We start from the raw sequence: 13,289 nt of genomic DNA, 5'->3' as shown, positions 1-13,289 counted from the left end.
TGTCTTCGCGCCGGCCCCCAGGCAATATGGGGGAGCCCTACAGGGGCCCGGCGCGGAGGAAGATAGTCCCCCCACGGAACTAGGCCGTCCACCGATCGGTAGGCCCCGCTCGCGGGCCAGGCCACCGTGGAGGGCCCACCCAGGGTCGGGTCTCCCCCCCCCAACCGGGACTGCCCCGTAGCCAGAACTCCGAAGTCCCCGCCGGGTGGCACCAGACGTAACCCATGCCGGCGGGACTTGGCCGAACTCAGCGGGCACTCGGCCCATCGAGGCCGGAGAATCGCCGGGGGGGGGGGGGGGGGGGCACTTTCAACGGCCCCCGACCAGTGCAGCGGCATTCCCTCAGGCGCCCGAGAATCAGCGGCGGAGAATCTGCAGGCCGGCGGCGTGGCGCAATTCTCGGGTCCCCCGGCGATTCTCCAACCCGGCATGGGGTCGGAGAATCCCGGCCCGCCCGATCTCTCAGGCGGGAATCGCATTTCCCCATTCTCGTGAGATTTCCCGCCCGTGCCACCGATCCCACAAGCGACAAGTGCCACCTCAACATTCCGCCTTATATCTCTAGTCAAAGTTAATTGTTAACTTTCGGAGATAGATGGTGGTTTTTGGTGCTTCCACAGGTATGATTAATTTTGTTGGTTCCCTCTCTTGGTTATAAGTGCAGGTTGAAATGACAGAACACCTGCTGCTCCCTTCTTCCTTTCATTGATTGTAATGAATCCACACAATGAGAGATATGCGATTCACAAAAATGAGGGTTTAGCTTTGTCCTGTAATTACTGTTGGAAGTTTCCAGAACTGTAGCCAACCTGCAAATCATGTGCTCTGCAGCAGCCATTTCTTTGGCCCTGCAAAGTCCATTTTTAAATAAGCAGAAAGTAAGGTTTGATTTAAACAGTTTATGATCTCTTTCATATCTTATGGACATGATAGGAACCCTCACACACTCTTGGCTGTTCGATCATGGGCATTGCAGCAACTGCAAAGGAAAAAAATGATGTATTAGCCTGGTGTTCTTATGACCTCCTTTGTATATTTGTTACAGAAGATGTTACTGAAAGTGATGATGAGGACAACCTTTCATCTGTCTTGCGACAGAGAGCAAAGATGCCATGGCGTGCCTGTGGGAAGTACCTGAGCTCTGCGGGTTGCCTTTTGCTGCCTCTGCTGATTTTCTCACAGCTCTTCAAGCACACAGTGATGGTGGCAATTGACTACTGGCTCGCAAAATGGACCTCGGATGCTATTCAAGTTAAGATTGAAGCAGAGAAAAGAAACTGTTCTCTGATACAGGTAAAGACCACAGAATTTCAAAATGAGCGTTCCAGTCACTGCCCTACTCTGTGTGTCATTCTTTACCTCACCCAGTTTTACTTCATCTGGATGAGAGACTCTAATAGAAGAAACACTGCAATGAAGTTAGGACAGGATTTGCTTCTGTATCGTCAGCATATTGCAGTTGGGCACAGTATTTCCACAGTATTTATACAATAATTGAAATGTGAGTATCACAGGAACATAGAACTTTGGAGCAGGAATATCCATTCAGCCCTTCAACCCGCTCTGCCATTCAATATGATCATGGCTGATCTGATTGTGGTCTCAATTCCTCTTGACTCCCTCGTCTATCAAAATGTATCCAAGTCAGCCTTAAATACATTTGATGACCCAGCCTGCACTGCTTTCTGGGGAAGCATGCAGACACGGGGAGAACGTGCAAACTCACACAGAGAGTCACCCAAGGTCAAAATTGACCTGGGTCCCTGGCCATGTGAGGCAACTGTTGTGGGCCGGAGTTTAGAAAACTCCAAAGTGTATCATGGAGTTCACCTGACCTACAACTGTTTACCGATTTAGTTACAATGAGCACAAGGGCCTGCCTTTCAGGTGTTATGCAACAGAGGCCTGAAGCACTTTTAATCAAAAACAAGCTTTATTCTACGAATTTAGTTCACATTTTTATAAACACACACAGTATTTTTATCAACTACAAACATAAATACCCCACACATCCACAGTAATCTATGTATCACCCTTAATAAAGTTCCCCCTTTAACTGTTCTAATTTAATAACCATGGGCGGGATTCTCTTCTACGGGGTGGGGGGTTCCGGCATAATGGAGTGGCGGGAACCACTCCGGCATCGGTCCGCCCCAAAGGTGCGGAGGGGCCAAGCCCTCACCTTGAGGGGCTAGGCCCGCGCCAGAGTGGTTTCCGCTCCACCGGCTGGCGGGAAAGGTCTTTGGCGCCATGCCAGCCGGGGCCGAAAGGTCTTCGCCGAGCGACGCAGATCCGCGCATGCGCGGGAGCGTCAGCAGCTGCTGACGTCATCCCCGTGCATGCGCTGGGGAGGGGATCTCTTCCGCCTCCGCCATAGTGAAGACCATGGCAAAGGCGGAAGAAAAAGAGTGCCCCCACGGCACAGGCCCGCCCGCGGATCGGTGGGCCCCGATCGCGAGCCAGGCCACCGTGAGGGCACCCCCCGGAGCCCGCCCATGCCGCCTTGTACCGCCGTTCAAAAGGTGGTTTGATTCACGCCGGCGGGACAGGCATTCCAGCAAAGGGACTTCGGCCCATCACAGGCCGGACAATCGGCGGGGGTGGGCCCGCCAACTGCCAGCCCCCGGCGATTCTCCAACCCGGCGTGGGGTCGGAGAATCCCGCCCCCGATCCCACAAACCAGAAACCCCTTTTCAAAGGTGTGGCCCAACACTCTTACTATCTTTAAGACTGTGGTATGGATACTCTTGTTTCCTTTCCAAAACAGCAGGTTTGAATTCCTTCCAGAAAACAGTTATCTCTTTTTAAGTTATCAAGTAATCTGGAAACAGCTTTTAAACTGAAGATAGAGAGACACTTCTTTCCAACTTGTGCAATACAAAACCAGGTCAAACTCAAAACGAAAGTAAAACTCAGAGCCACAGCCAGCTCCCAGCTCAAAAATTTTTTTAAAACCAACTCCCAGAGCCACTGCCCTGCTCCACCCACACCCTGACATGACTGAAACCATGTGAGAAGACAAAAACATTTCTTAAAGGGACGCTTCCATGACACAGCAGTGCTAACCACTGTGCCACCATAGCCCATCCTCATGGCAAAGTGGCATGCATTGGGGTGTCCAAACAGAAATGGGATCTAAACATCTATTAACTTCCGAACACCCTTTCACTCTGTGATCCTTGTGAAATTTGAAACCACATATTCTAATAATAATAATAATAATCTTTATTGTCACAAGTAGGCTTACATTAACACTGCAATGAAGTTACTGTGAAAAGCCTCTAGTCACCACGTTCCGGCGCCTGTTCGTGCACACAGAGGGAGAATTCAGAATGTCCAAATTACCTAACAGCACGTCTTTCGGGACTTATGGGAGGAAATCGGAGCACCCGGAGAAAACCCACGCAGACACGGGGAGAACATGCAGATTCCGCACAGACAGCTGACCCAAGCCGGGAATCGAACCTGGGACCCTGGCGCTGTGAGGCCATAGTGCTAACCACTATGCTACCGTGCAACAAGACTCAAAGAGCATCAGTCCACTGGAGGCAAAGTCGTGAAACCGGCCTTTCCAGCAGAAAGAAACACTCCGACCATCCCCATTGACCAACTGACAGAGATCAAAACTGGGGCGGGATTCTGTAATCGGAAACGCTGTCGCGTTTCTCGATGGCGTCAACGCGGCCTCAGCATCAGCAACTCTGGCCTCTACAGGGGACCAGCACGGCACTGGAACGGTTCACGCCACTCCAGCTGCTGATCCCGGCATCAACTGGGCGTAGCGGGGGCCACGCATGCGCAGTGGCACCGGCGCTCTGCGCGCATGCGCAGTGGCTCCCATCAACGCGCCGGCCCCGACGCAACATAGCGCAGGGCTGCAGGGGCCGGCGTGGAAGAAAGGAGGCTCCCGCGGGGCCAGAGAGGCCAGCCCGCCGATCGGTGGGTCCCCTCTCCCTCCGCCCCCCACAGCCCGCCCCCCGACCATTCCACGCCGAGTTCCCGCCGGCTAAGAGCAGGTGTGGACGGCGCCGGCAAGACTCGGCTTTTTCACGACGGCCGCTCGGCCCATCCCGGGCCGAGAATCGTCGGGGGGGGCCCTGTAGAGTGGCCCCCGACCGGCGCCGCGTCAACCACGCCGGCGTCAATGGCACCGATGCTCTGCAGAGAATCGCGTGCCGGCGTCGGGGGGGTATGGCGCGATTTGCGCCAGTCACGGGGATTCTCCGGCCCAGCCCCAGGCTGAGAGAATCCCGCCCCTTATTCCCGATGTGGCCACATCAAAGACCCTGTACTGTTGCAGTAAAACCTCCTTTTATATTCCATTGCAATTACAATGACGTCAACATTCCACTTGCCTTCCTAATCATTTGCAATATCAGCGCACTATCTTTGTGTGATTCCTGTAGCAAGACACCCAGATTCCTCTGTAACACCAAGTTCTGCAATCTCTCTCTTTTTAAATAGTGTGCTGCTTTTCTATTCTTTCTACCAAAGTGGACAAGTTCACATTTTCCCACATTATACTTCATCTGTCAGATTTTTGCCCACTCACTTAACTACCCAAATCCTTTTGCAAACTCTTTACCTGCTCTTGACAACTTACTTTTCTACCTATCTTGGTGTCATTGGCAAATTTAGCAACCATACATTCCCGTTACCCAAGTCATTGATGTAGATAGTAAATAGATGAAGCCCCAGCACTGATCTCTTTAGCATTCCACCAGTTACAGATAACCAACCCAAAAATTACCCCTCAGTATTTGTGGGGTTGTCCACCCCGACTATTCATAGAGCCCACCCCCTGGACCGGAAATTCGGTATTAAGTCTCCCAACTCCTCGCACCCAATGCACAACGGAAAATGTAGGCTTAAGAATTTATATACTGAGTTTCAGTTTTTAGGTGATTTTATTTCCCTTTGGTGTTTGTGCTTTATTTTGTTAGTTCCGGAAGTGGAAAATGTTTTCCCAACTTGCCCTTGATTCGGCACTGACTGGTGAATTAAGAGTAGGATGCAGCGTAAAACTCCAAGAATGAACCTTAACCCTGCTCTCAGACATTCAGCGCCTCTTCTTTGACAGTATCAGTGTGACACATGTTGCCTGTGATAATCTTCCATTCTATTCAAATCGTTAAATATGGGGGTTCTGTGGAATAACTGGACAAATATGGACGATCTGCACAATAAATTTGCTAAAAGTTAAAATGTAACTGTGGTCTATGAAACGGCATTCATTATTGAGCATGTTTACATTTATAATTAACCCCTTTCATTGGAGGGCTCTGTTAACTACATCCGTAGCACATTCTGATATTCAGTGCTTTATTACTTGTCTATTTTAAAGTGACAACTGCAGAATTGCCTACTTGTGGCCTTTCTGTTTCTTTGCTGTTTCAGTGGACAATAAAAAAACCTAGCTGCTTAAGATGAGTGCGCTGGTCCAATTCAGAGATAAATCATTCACTAACTGGGATTTAAAGCATAATGTTACAGATTGTGAACAGGAACACCATAAAAGCACATCAATAATTGTTATTCATTTTTGTTATGTATCAAAAAGCTACAAGTGATTCTTTAATCTAAAGGGTCTATTGTCATTTATTGAAATAAAAGAGAAGAATTAACAACTTTGTTAAAATTATGCTACATGACTGAGCATCTCTGAACAGGAGAAACAGCCTGCCAAAAACATAGGGATACATTTTCCAACCAAGTGTAAGGCATTGTGGGGACTGAGCTCGCACAGGAATATCAGGCAAGGAGGTTTGCAGCCTGAACTGGAGCTTTATTCAAATTTTCCTTCTATTAATTTAAATGTCAAGAAAGTTTGGAGATCTTTGCTCCAGTCTGAGTCTGCACCCGCCCTTGGAAAGGGCATCCTACCTAGGCCCACACCCCCACCCTAGCCCCATAACCCAGTAACCCCAGCTAACCTTTTGGATATTATGGGGCAGTTTAGCATGGCCAATCCACCGAACCTGCACACATTTGGGAGGAAACCGGAGCACCCGAAGGAAACCCACGCAGACATGGGGAGAACATGCAAACTCCACAAAGACAGTCATACAAGGCCGGAATTGAACCCGGGTCCCTGGCGCTGTAAGGCAGCAGTGCTAACCACTGTGCCGCCGCTCTGGACTCTGTTAGTAATACAAATAAGTCAGATGAAACTCACTTTAAGGAAGATTATTTCTTACCAATTTTATGTCCCTGGTGGTCAGCCTTGCATCTTCACACATTGCTTATAATTTATGTTTGCTGAATCAGGACTGTCGCTTCAATCATTCCAACTACACCATAGTGTTCAGCATTCTCTGCTGCCTGGGAATTGTCCTCTGCTTAGTTACGTCTATTGCTGTGGAATGGACAGGTCTCAAAGTGACCAAGGAACTACACAAGAGTTTGCTCAACAAAGTCATCCTGGCACCAATGAGGTATTGGACTACTTTTATTAAAAATGTTTTTTCATTAAAATCTACTTAAAATTTTAAGGATGTAATTTTAACCCAGATTTTAGTTCAGAAACTGACATGACTCATTTTACGTGTTGGGCAATTTCATTTTTGACTTCACTTCACCAGCGTGGGGGGTCAAGATAAAAAATACTCCCATAGTTTAAGAAAAAAGTTTGTGACATTTATGTGGTCGCATTACTGCTAAGGTTTGTGTTTTTTCAACCAAAACGAGAGAGTCCAAATGCGATGGAATTAGGTAGTTTAGAGAACCTGGAATTCTTTAGATCTCCCAGCAGTCTAAACGTTAACCTGCTTTAATAATATTACTAACAATAATAATAATCTTTATTGTCACAAGTCGGCTCATTAACAGAGCAGTGAAGTTACTGTGAAAAGACCCTGGTCGCCATATTCCGGCGCCTGTTCGGGTACACAGAGGGAGAATTCAGAATGTCCAAATTACCTAACAGCACGGGCGGGATTCTCCCAGCCCCGCGCCAGGCCGGCGAATCCCCGCAACCGCGCCACGCCGGCACGCGATCGGCGCCATTGGCGGTGGTGCGTTTTGCGCGGCGCCGATCGCGGGCCACTCTAAGCGGCCAGGCTGCCGATTCTCCGGCCCGGATGTGCCGAGCGGCCGCTCTAAAAAGGCTGAGTCCCGCCGGCGCCGGCCACACCTGGTCGCAGCCGACAGGAACTCTGCGCGCAGGGACGGGGGAGCGGCCTGTGGGGGGGGGGGGGCCACCGATGGGGCCTGACCCGCAATCGGGGCCCACCAATCGGCGGGCCGGCCTCTGTGGCTGGGGGCCTCCTTTCCTACGCGCTGGCCCCTGTAGCCCTGCGCCATATTGCGTCAGGGCCGGCGCGTTGAAGGAGGCCACTGTGCATGCACGTGTTGGTGCCGGCTCCACTTCGCATGTCCTCGTTTCCGCCGGCGCAACTGTGCATGCGTTGATCCCGCGGCGCACAGTTCACGCTGGGATCTGCAGCCGGAGCAGCGCGAACCGCTCCAGCGCCGTTGGGGGCCAGAATTAGATGTGGGAGCGGCCCGTTCACGCCGTCGTAAAACGCGGCAGCATTTACGACAGCGTGGACACTCTGCTGTGGGATTGGAGAATCCCGCCCCACATCTTTCGGGACTTGTGGGAGGAAACCAGAGCCCCCGGAGGACACCCACACAGACACTGGGAGAATGTGCAGGCTCCGCACAGACAGTGACCCAAGCCGGGAATCAAACCTGGGACCCTGGCACTGTGAAGCAACAGTGCTAACCACTGTGCTATAATGCAGATCATTGAGATTTCTGGCTGACAGATAAAGTAATGTGGTGCTATTATTTCTTGTCAAAGTTTCACACTTCTTGGAAAAATAAATCAGCCAATGCATAGCTGGTTCCAAGTGGCTTTTGGTGATCATTTTCAAAAATGCCAATGGCAACCCTGAACCTGAAAGGGATCAACAAAATTGAAATGAAATGAAAAATGAAAATCGCTTATTGTCACAAGTAGGCTTCAAATTAAGTTACTGTGAAAAGCCCCTAGTCGCCACATTCCAGCGCCTGTTCAGGGAGGCTGGTACGGGAATTGAACTGTGCTGCTGGCCTGCCTTGGTCTGCTTTAAAAGCCAGCGATTTAGCCCAGTGTGCTAAACCAGACCCTAAATTGATCCATGCAAGTAGTTTACTTCATGTAGCGGGGGCTACAAGGTAAAAATTACGGAAGTTAGAAGCTCATAGTGACAGGGGACATTACACCGAAGAATTTCACTCGTGGTCAACATGCAATTTAAACATTATCAGGAACTAACTGCTGACTCAATTACACTGCCAATCAGCCACCAGAAATCACAGCAAATATATACAAAGTGGCTGTTGTTGCAGAAATAAGACTCTCGGGAAAGCCAAGGGAATGAAGTTGAACACCATAAAATGCAAAGTAACCATCAGTTCTAAACAATCAGTGCAAATTCCTTCTTGGTGCTTGTTTTCTTTCAGGTTCTTTGAAACTACCCCTCTTGGAAACATACTGAACCGATTTTCAGCAGACACTAATATCATTGACCAGGTAAGACACTTCTGTAATTTTTCAGGAAACCCCGATTGCAGCAATGTTCTTGTGTTATTCCATAATCTTCTTGAAACTCCCCACAGTGGAGGTATAAATGTCAGGTAGTTACTATAATATAATCCTCATTAGTGTCACAAGTAGGCTTACATCTTTTTAAATAAATTTAGAGTACCCAATTCTTTTTTTTCCCAATTAAGGGGCAATTTAGCATGGCCAATCCACCTACCCGGCACACCTTTTGGGTTGTGGGGCTGAGAACCGTTCAGACACAGGGAGAATGTGCAAATTCCACGCGGAGTGACCCAGGGCCGGGATCGAAGCAGGATCCTCAGCGCCGTGAGACAGCAGTGCTAACCACTGCACCACCGTGCCGCCCAGAAGTAGGCTTACATTAACGCTACAATTAAGTTACTGTGAAAATCCCCTAGTCGCCACACTATGGTGCCTGTTTGGGTACACTGAGGGAGAATCAAGAATGTCCAATTCACCTGATAAACACAGCTTTCAGGACTTATGGGCGGAAACCAGAGCACCCAGAGGAAACCCCGCATACGGTAGTTAAGAGTTGGCGTAAAGATGTAAGTGGGAAAATCTGCAAAGATTTAGACTCGAGAATGTGACAGTAATAGTGCAGCCTTTCCTGTTGCCACAGTGAAATTCTGTTAAGCTGGGCAAAAAGTCTGATTGCTGCAAATAAACAGTGCCTAAAGTCAATCAAAGTTTAAAATGTTTTCTTTAGTGAGTTATGTTCACAAATTGAATGTTACTTGTAAATATCTGGCACTCAGTCAGAAAAAAAACCTTTGAAGTGTGATGTTATTCATTAGTAGCGCTCAGATCAGTTAACAGGTTGTAGGTTGTCAAATCTATTACAACACTTGAGCACATAATCTAGGTTGACACTTCAACACCGAACTGATGGCAGGTTGCTGGATGTCAAGTACTACTTTTCCACTGAGTTCTGGATCTGTAACTCCACTGAGCAATCCATGCTGTCATCTCTGACAGCCTCTTAGCTGGGGGCCTGATGCAGGGATCAATGCCTTATCATTTGTTGTATTGGTGCCTGCGCAGTGCATATAGCTGCTGAGCTGGTGTCACAAATAAGAATGGTCCCTTCTGTCAGAAGCTGTACACCTGGGAGATTGCCCTCAGCGCCTGCACCTAGTTGTGGTGTAACAGAAGTCTCCTTTTTAAGGTGTGCTCCTGGGTTCTGGGTTTCACGATTATGAAGCCCTTGGCCAGGATATTTCAGATTGCAGGATTTACTTTCCTGCCATCCGAAGTGTCGACAGGGAAACTCAACCTGCCAACTCTGCCTGCTCTGCAGCTATTTCACACTCGAATGAGCGTCAATTGGCTGCAGGCGGGTCTTCCACCCCTCACTCGGGAGCAAGTTTTACTTTGGTGAGCTGCCGGCCAATGAAATTGGCCGCCAGCTCTCTAGTCCCTAGAGCATCAGAAGTGTCAGTGGACAGAAGAGGAAGTGTGTGAAGATGACAGAGCCCATGTCCCAGGACTTGACAGAAAGCAAAGTTTTTGGCGTCCCAGTGTGGGGAGGGGAGGGAAGGTGAGGGGGGGGTGGAAAATTAGCAATTGGGGTGTGGGGGAGAGGCCTGAGAGGGAGCGAGGTCTCGTGACCCTGAGGTGAGAGCGCCCAAAGTTATAATGGGGCTTCTAAAGGAGATGCCCTTTTTCCCCTTCCCATCTGAGACGTAAGCCTGGTAATTTTTGGATCTCTCCCATGCATGGGAAATCCTCCCGCCGTGCTTAAACTTGAGGCTGGATTGAAAAAGCCCAGCAGGAAGCCCATTCTTTCTATTTCACAAACACTTCCCTCCCCCACCACCCGCCCCTCCCCTACACACCTAAAAGCTTGTCCTTCGATAGGATCACAGAATCCGTACAGTGCAGAAGGAGGCCATTCAAACTATCGCATCAGTACCGACCCTCTGAAAGAACCCCCACCCTATACCCAGAATCCCACCGTTAGACACTCAGGAGCAATTTACCATGGCCAATACCCTTAGCCTGCACATCTTTGGACTGTGGGAGGAATCCGGATCATGTTGCTCCTGCTCCTCAGTTCCCTTGAGTTTCACATTGTCTTATAAACGTAATATGTGGCACTTTATTAAATACCTTTTGAAAATCCATATCCAGCATTAACTGTGCTGTCTTCATCCACAGTCTTTATTATCTCATCAAATATCTCAATCAAGTTGGTCAAACATTGGGCTGGATTCTCCAATTTTGAGCCTATGTCCCCACGCTAGCATCAAGGCAGCATAGAGCACCCGGCACGAGCTGCCGATATGGCTCGGAGAATTGCCGGGTCCATGGTCGCGCATGCGCCAGACCCGGCCTGGAAAATAGTGCCCCCTTTGGCCGGCTCACACGCCCTGGACCACCCCCCCCCCCCCCCCCCCAACAGTGCCCCCAGCCCCTGGCAAAGTCCCCCCCTGACCGCGGATCGGCCCTCCCCTGACTGTGGCTGTGCTGTACTGAGTGCGCAGCCGCCACGCCGAGGTTCCGACGGATGAGAGACCCACGCCGTCAGGAACTCGGCCGGTCGGGGGCGGAGCAGCGGGGCTTGGGCCTCAGGCAGCGTCCTGAGGCTGTCGGTACGGCGCACGGTGTAATCTCCAAGTATGCCGCTTTGGAGGGGGCGGAGCATTGCGAAAGCGGCGCCGCCCCGATTCGGTCGTGAACGGGGATTCTCCGGCCAAACGCGATTTCAACGTCGGCGGCCGAAGAGTCCAGTGCATTGTTTCTCCTTCATGATTTTTTGCTGGCTCTCCTTTATTAGTCCAAGTGCTAATGTTCTCCTGAATATGATTTCTAAAATATTTTCCCTAAATGTTGAGTACTTCTAACATTACAAGAGAGGTACGATAGTTTTGATTTAATGAAGTCATACCTATTTAAGGAAGCTAATATGATGTTAATAGGATTACCCAGTCATCTTTCAGCTAGCAAACGTATATATTCAGTTTCTTGTCATGGGGCTGGAATCTCCAATCCCTCAGCCACGTGTTCCTTGGCAGCCCCTCATTCGCTGAAGGTGGGATTCTCTGTTGCTGCCGCTGTCAATGGGATTCCCCATTGAGGACACCCCACGCCACTGGGAAACCTGAGGGCGGGGTGCGTTGCTGGTGATAACAGAGAATCCTGCCACTAGCGAATGCCAAAGAGAATTCCAGCTATAGTTAGATTCTTGATTCCTCACTGATACCAACTGTACCGTTGAAGTCATCATTTGTTTTGATAGATTTATTAAATGTGGGCTGGTGGTGGAATTCTGCCTTTTTAATTTGGAATGGATTGATCATTTTGGTGTGTTTATTTTCAGCACATTCCTGCCACACTGGAGTGTCTCATTCGATCAACTCTTCTGTGTGTCTCTGCCTTGGCTGTGATTTCGTATGTGACCCCTGTGTTCCTCATAGCCCTTGTTCCTCTCGCTGTGGCTTATTACTTCATCCAGAAATACTTCAGAGTAGCATCCAGGTAACTGCCGTCAGGACTGTATTTGCCTTTGTATAGGGAGATAAATTTACTGACTATTGATAACATCAAAGTGAAGTTTATTCGCACTGGGGAATGGAACTTCTGTTTCAGACAACGTATCCGCATCAAGCTCTCCCAGGTCAGATATAGCACAGTGAGGGGCAAAGTAAAATTTCCTGGACTCTGCCCCAACAATGTGTTGTTACCTCTAAGCTTCAGTACCGTAAGAGCATTTTCTAATGCACTGATGTGCCATATATCCATTTCTAACACCAAGCACTCTATGGTCTTTCTGAGTGAGGTTACCAATGCAGTGTAGCTTTGTACCATGGGTCCATATTCATTTGGAATTGGATTAAGACAAGTTACATTATTTTGTGATAAACTACTTTTTTTCATTCTTCTGGACCTGTCTGAAGCTTTCAAAAACGTTGACCACACCATCCTCTTATTTTAATCCACTTGGTAAAGGATAAACCAGAAACCAATCTTTGCACACATTACTATTTATTTACCGAGTTACGCATTACAGGCATACACCACCTAACTCATCAACCACAGTTTTAGTTTGTATCCTTCGAGGTGCTCAAGTAAATTTCAAATTAATTCCCACTACCTGTGTACAATTAAACATAATTAATAGGCAAATAACATCTCCAACAGCATGGGCGGCATGGTGATGTAGTGGTTAGCACTGCTGCCTACGCCGCTGAGGACCTGGGTTTAGATCCCCACTGGGTCTCTGTCTGTGTGAAGTTTGCACATTCTCCCCATGTCTGCATGGGTTTCGCCCCCACAACCCAAAGATGTGCAGATTAGGTGGATTGGCCATGCTAAATTGCCCTTAATTGGAAAAAAATAATGGGTACTCTAAATTTATATTAAAAAAAACATCTCCAATAGCTCTGCTCTGTCTTCCAGGTGGGTGGAACTGCTCTAGTTTGGTTTCATTCTTATGTATCTAATCATAGCCAGAGAATAATCTCCAATGGCTTTTCTGACCACTCTACTCTGTTACCTCTGGAGTTTCCCCAAGGATCTATTCTTCAGTGATATCATCTGAAAAAATAACATGAGGTACCACATGTAGGGAAGTAAAGTCACACCAGCCCAGATGACCATTGGCTGCTTTTTTCCCTTTGAGGGGGAGAGTTGACTGGTGGAGATTTAACCTGAGGATCACCACACCTCGAGGCGAGGGACAAGGTTGAGAAGGTGGGGCCCCCATGAATAGCCTCAGGCGGAGGAGAATTGAACC

The 13,289-nt window shown here is 48.8% G+C and overlaps 1 protein-coding gene across 1 annotated transcript in view; it reads left to right on the top strand.

The window, feature by feature from the left end:
- LOC140384522 (ATP-binding cassette sub-family C member 8-like) overlaps positions 1-13,289 on the top strand; it is a 497,256-nt gene that overhangs the window by 431,001 nt on the left and 52,966 nt on the right. The window contains 4 exon segments of the mRNA XM_072466291.1: positions 1,046-1,293; positions 6,268-6,434; positions 8,449-8,518; positions 11,874-12,031. Of these exon segments, the coding sequence (XP_072322392.1) occupies positions 1,046-1,293; positions 6,268-6,434; positions 8,449-8,518; positions 11,874-12,031 (643 nt within the window).

The sequence above is a fragment of the Scyliorhinus torazame genome, chromosome 10, assembly GCF_047496885.1.
Source record: "Scyliorhinus torazame isolate Kashiwa2021f chromosome 10, sScyTor2.1, whole genome shotgun sequence".
Lineage (NCBI taxonomy): Eukaryota > Metazoa > Chordata > Chondrichthyes > Carcharhiniformes > Scyliorhinidae > Scyliorhinus > Scyliorhinus torazame.
This window is presented reverse-complemented; position numbering and strand designations above follow the sequence as displayed.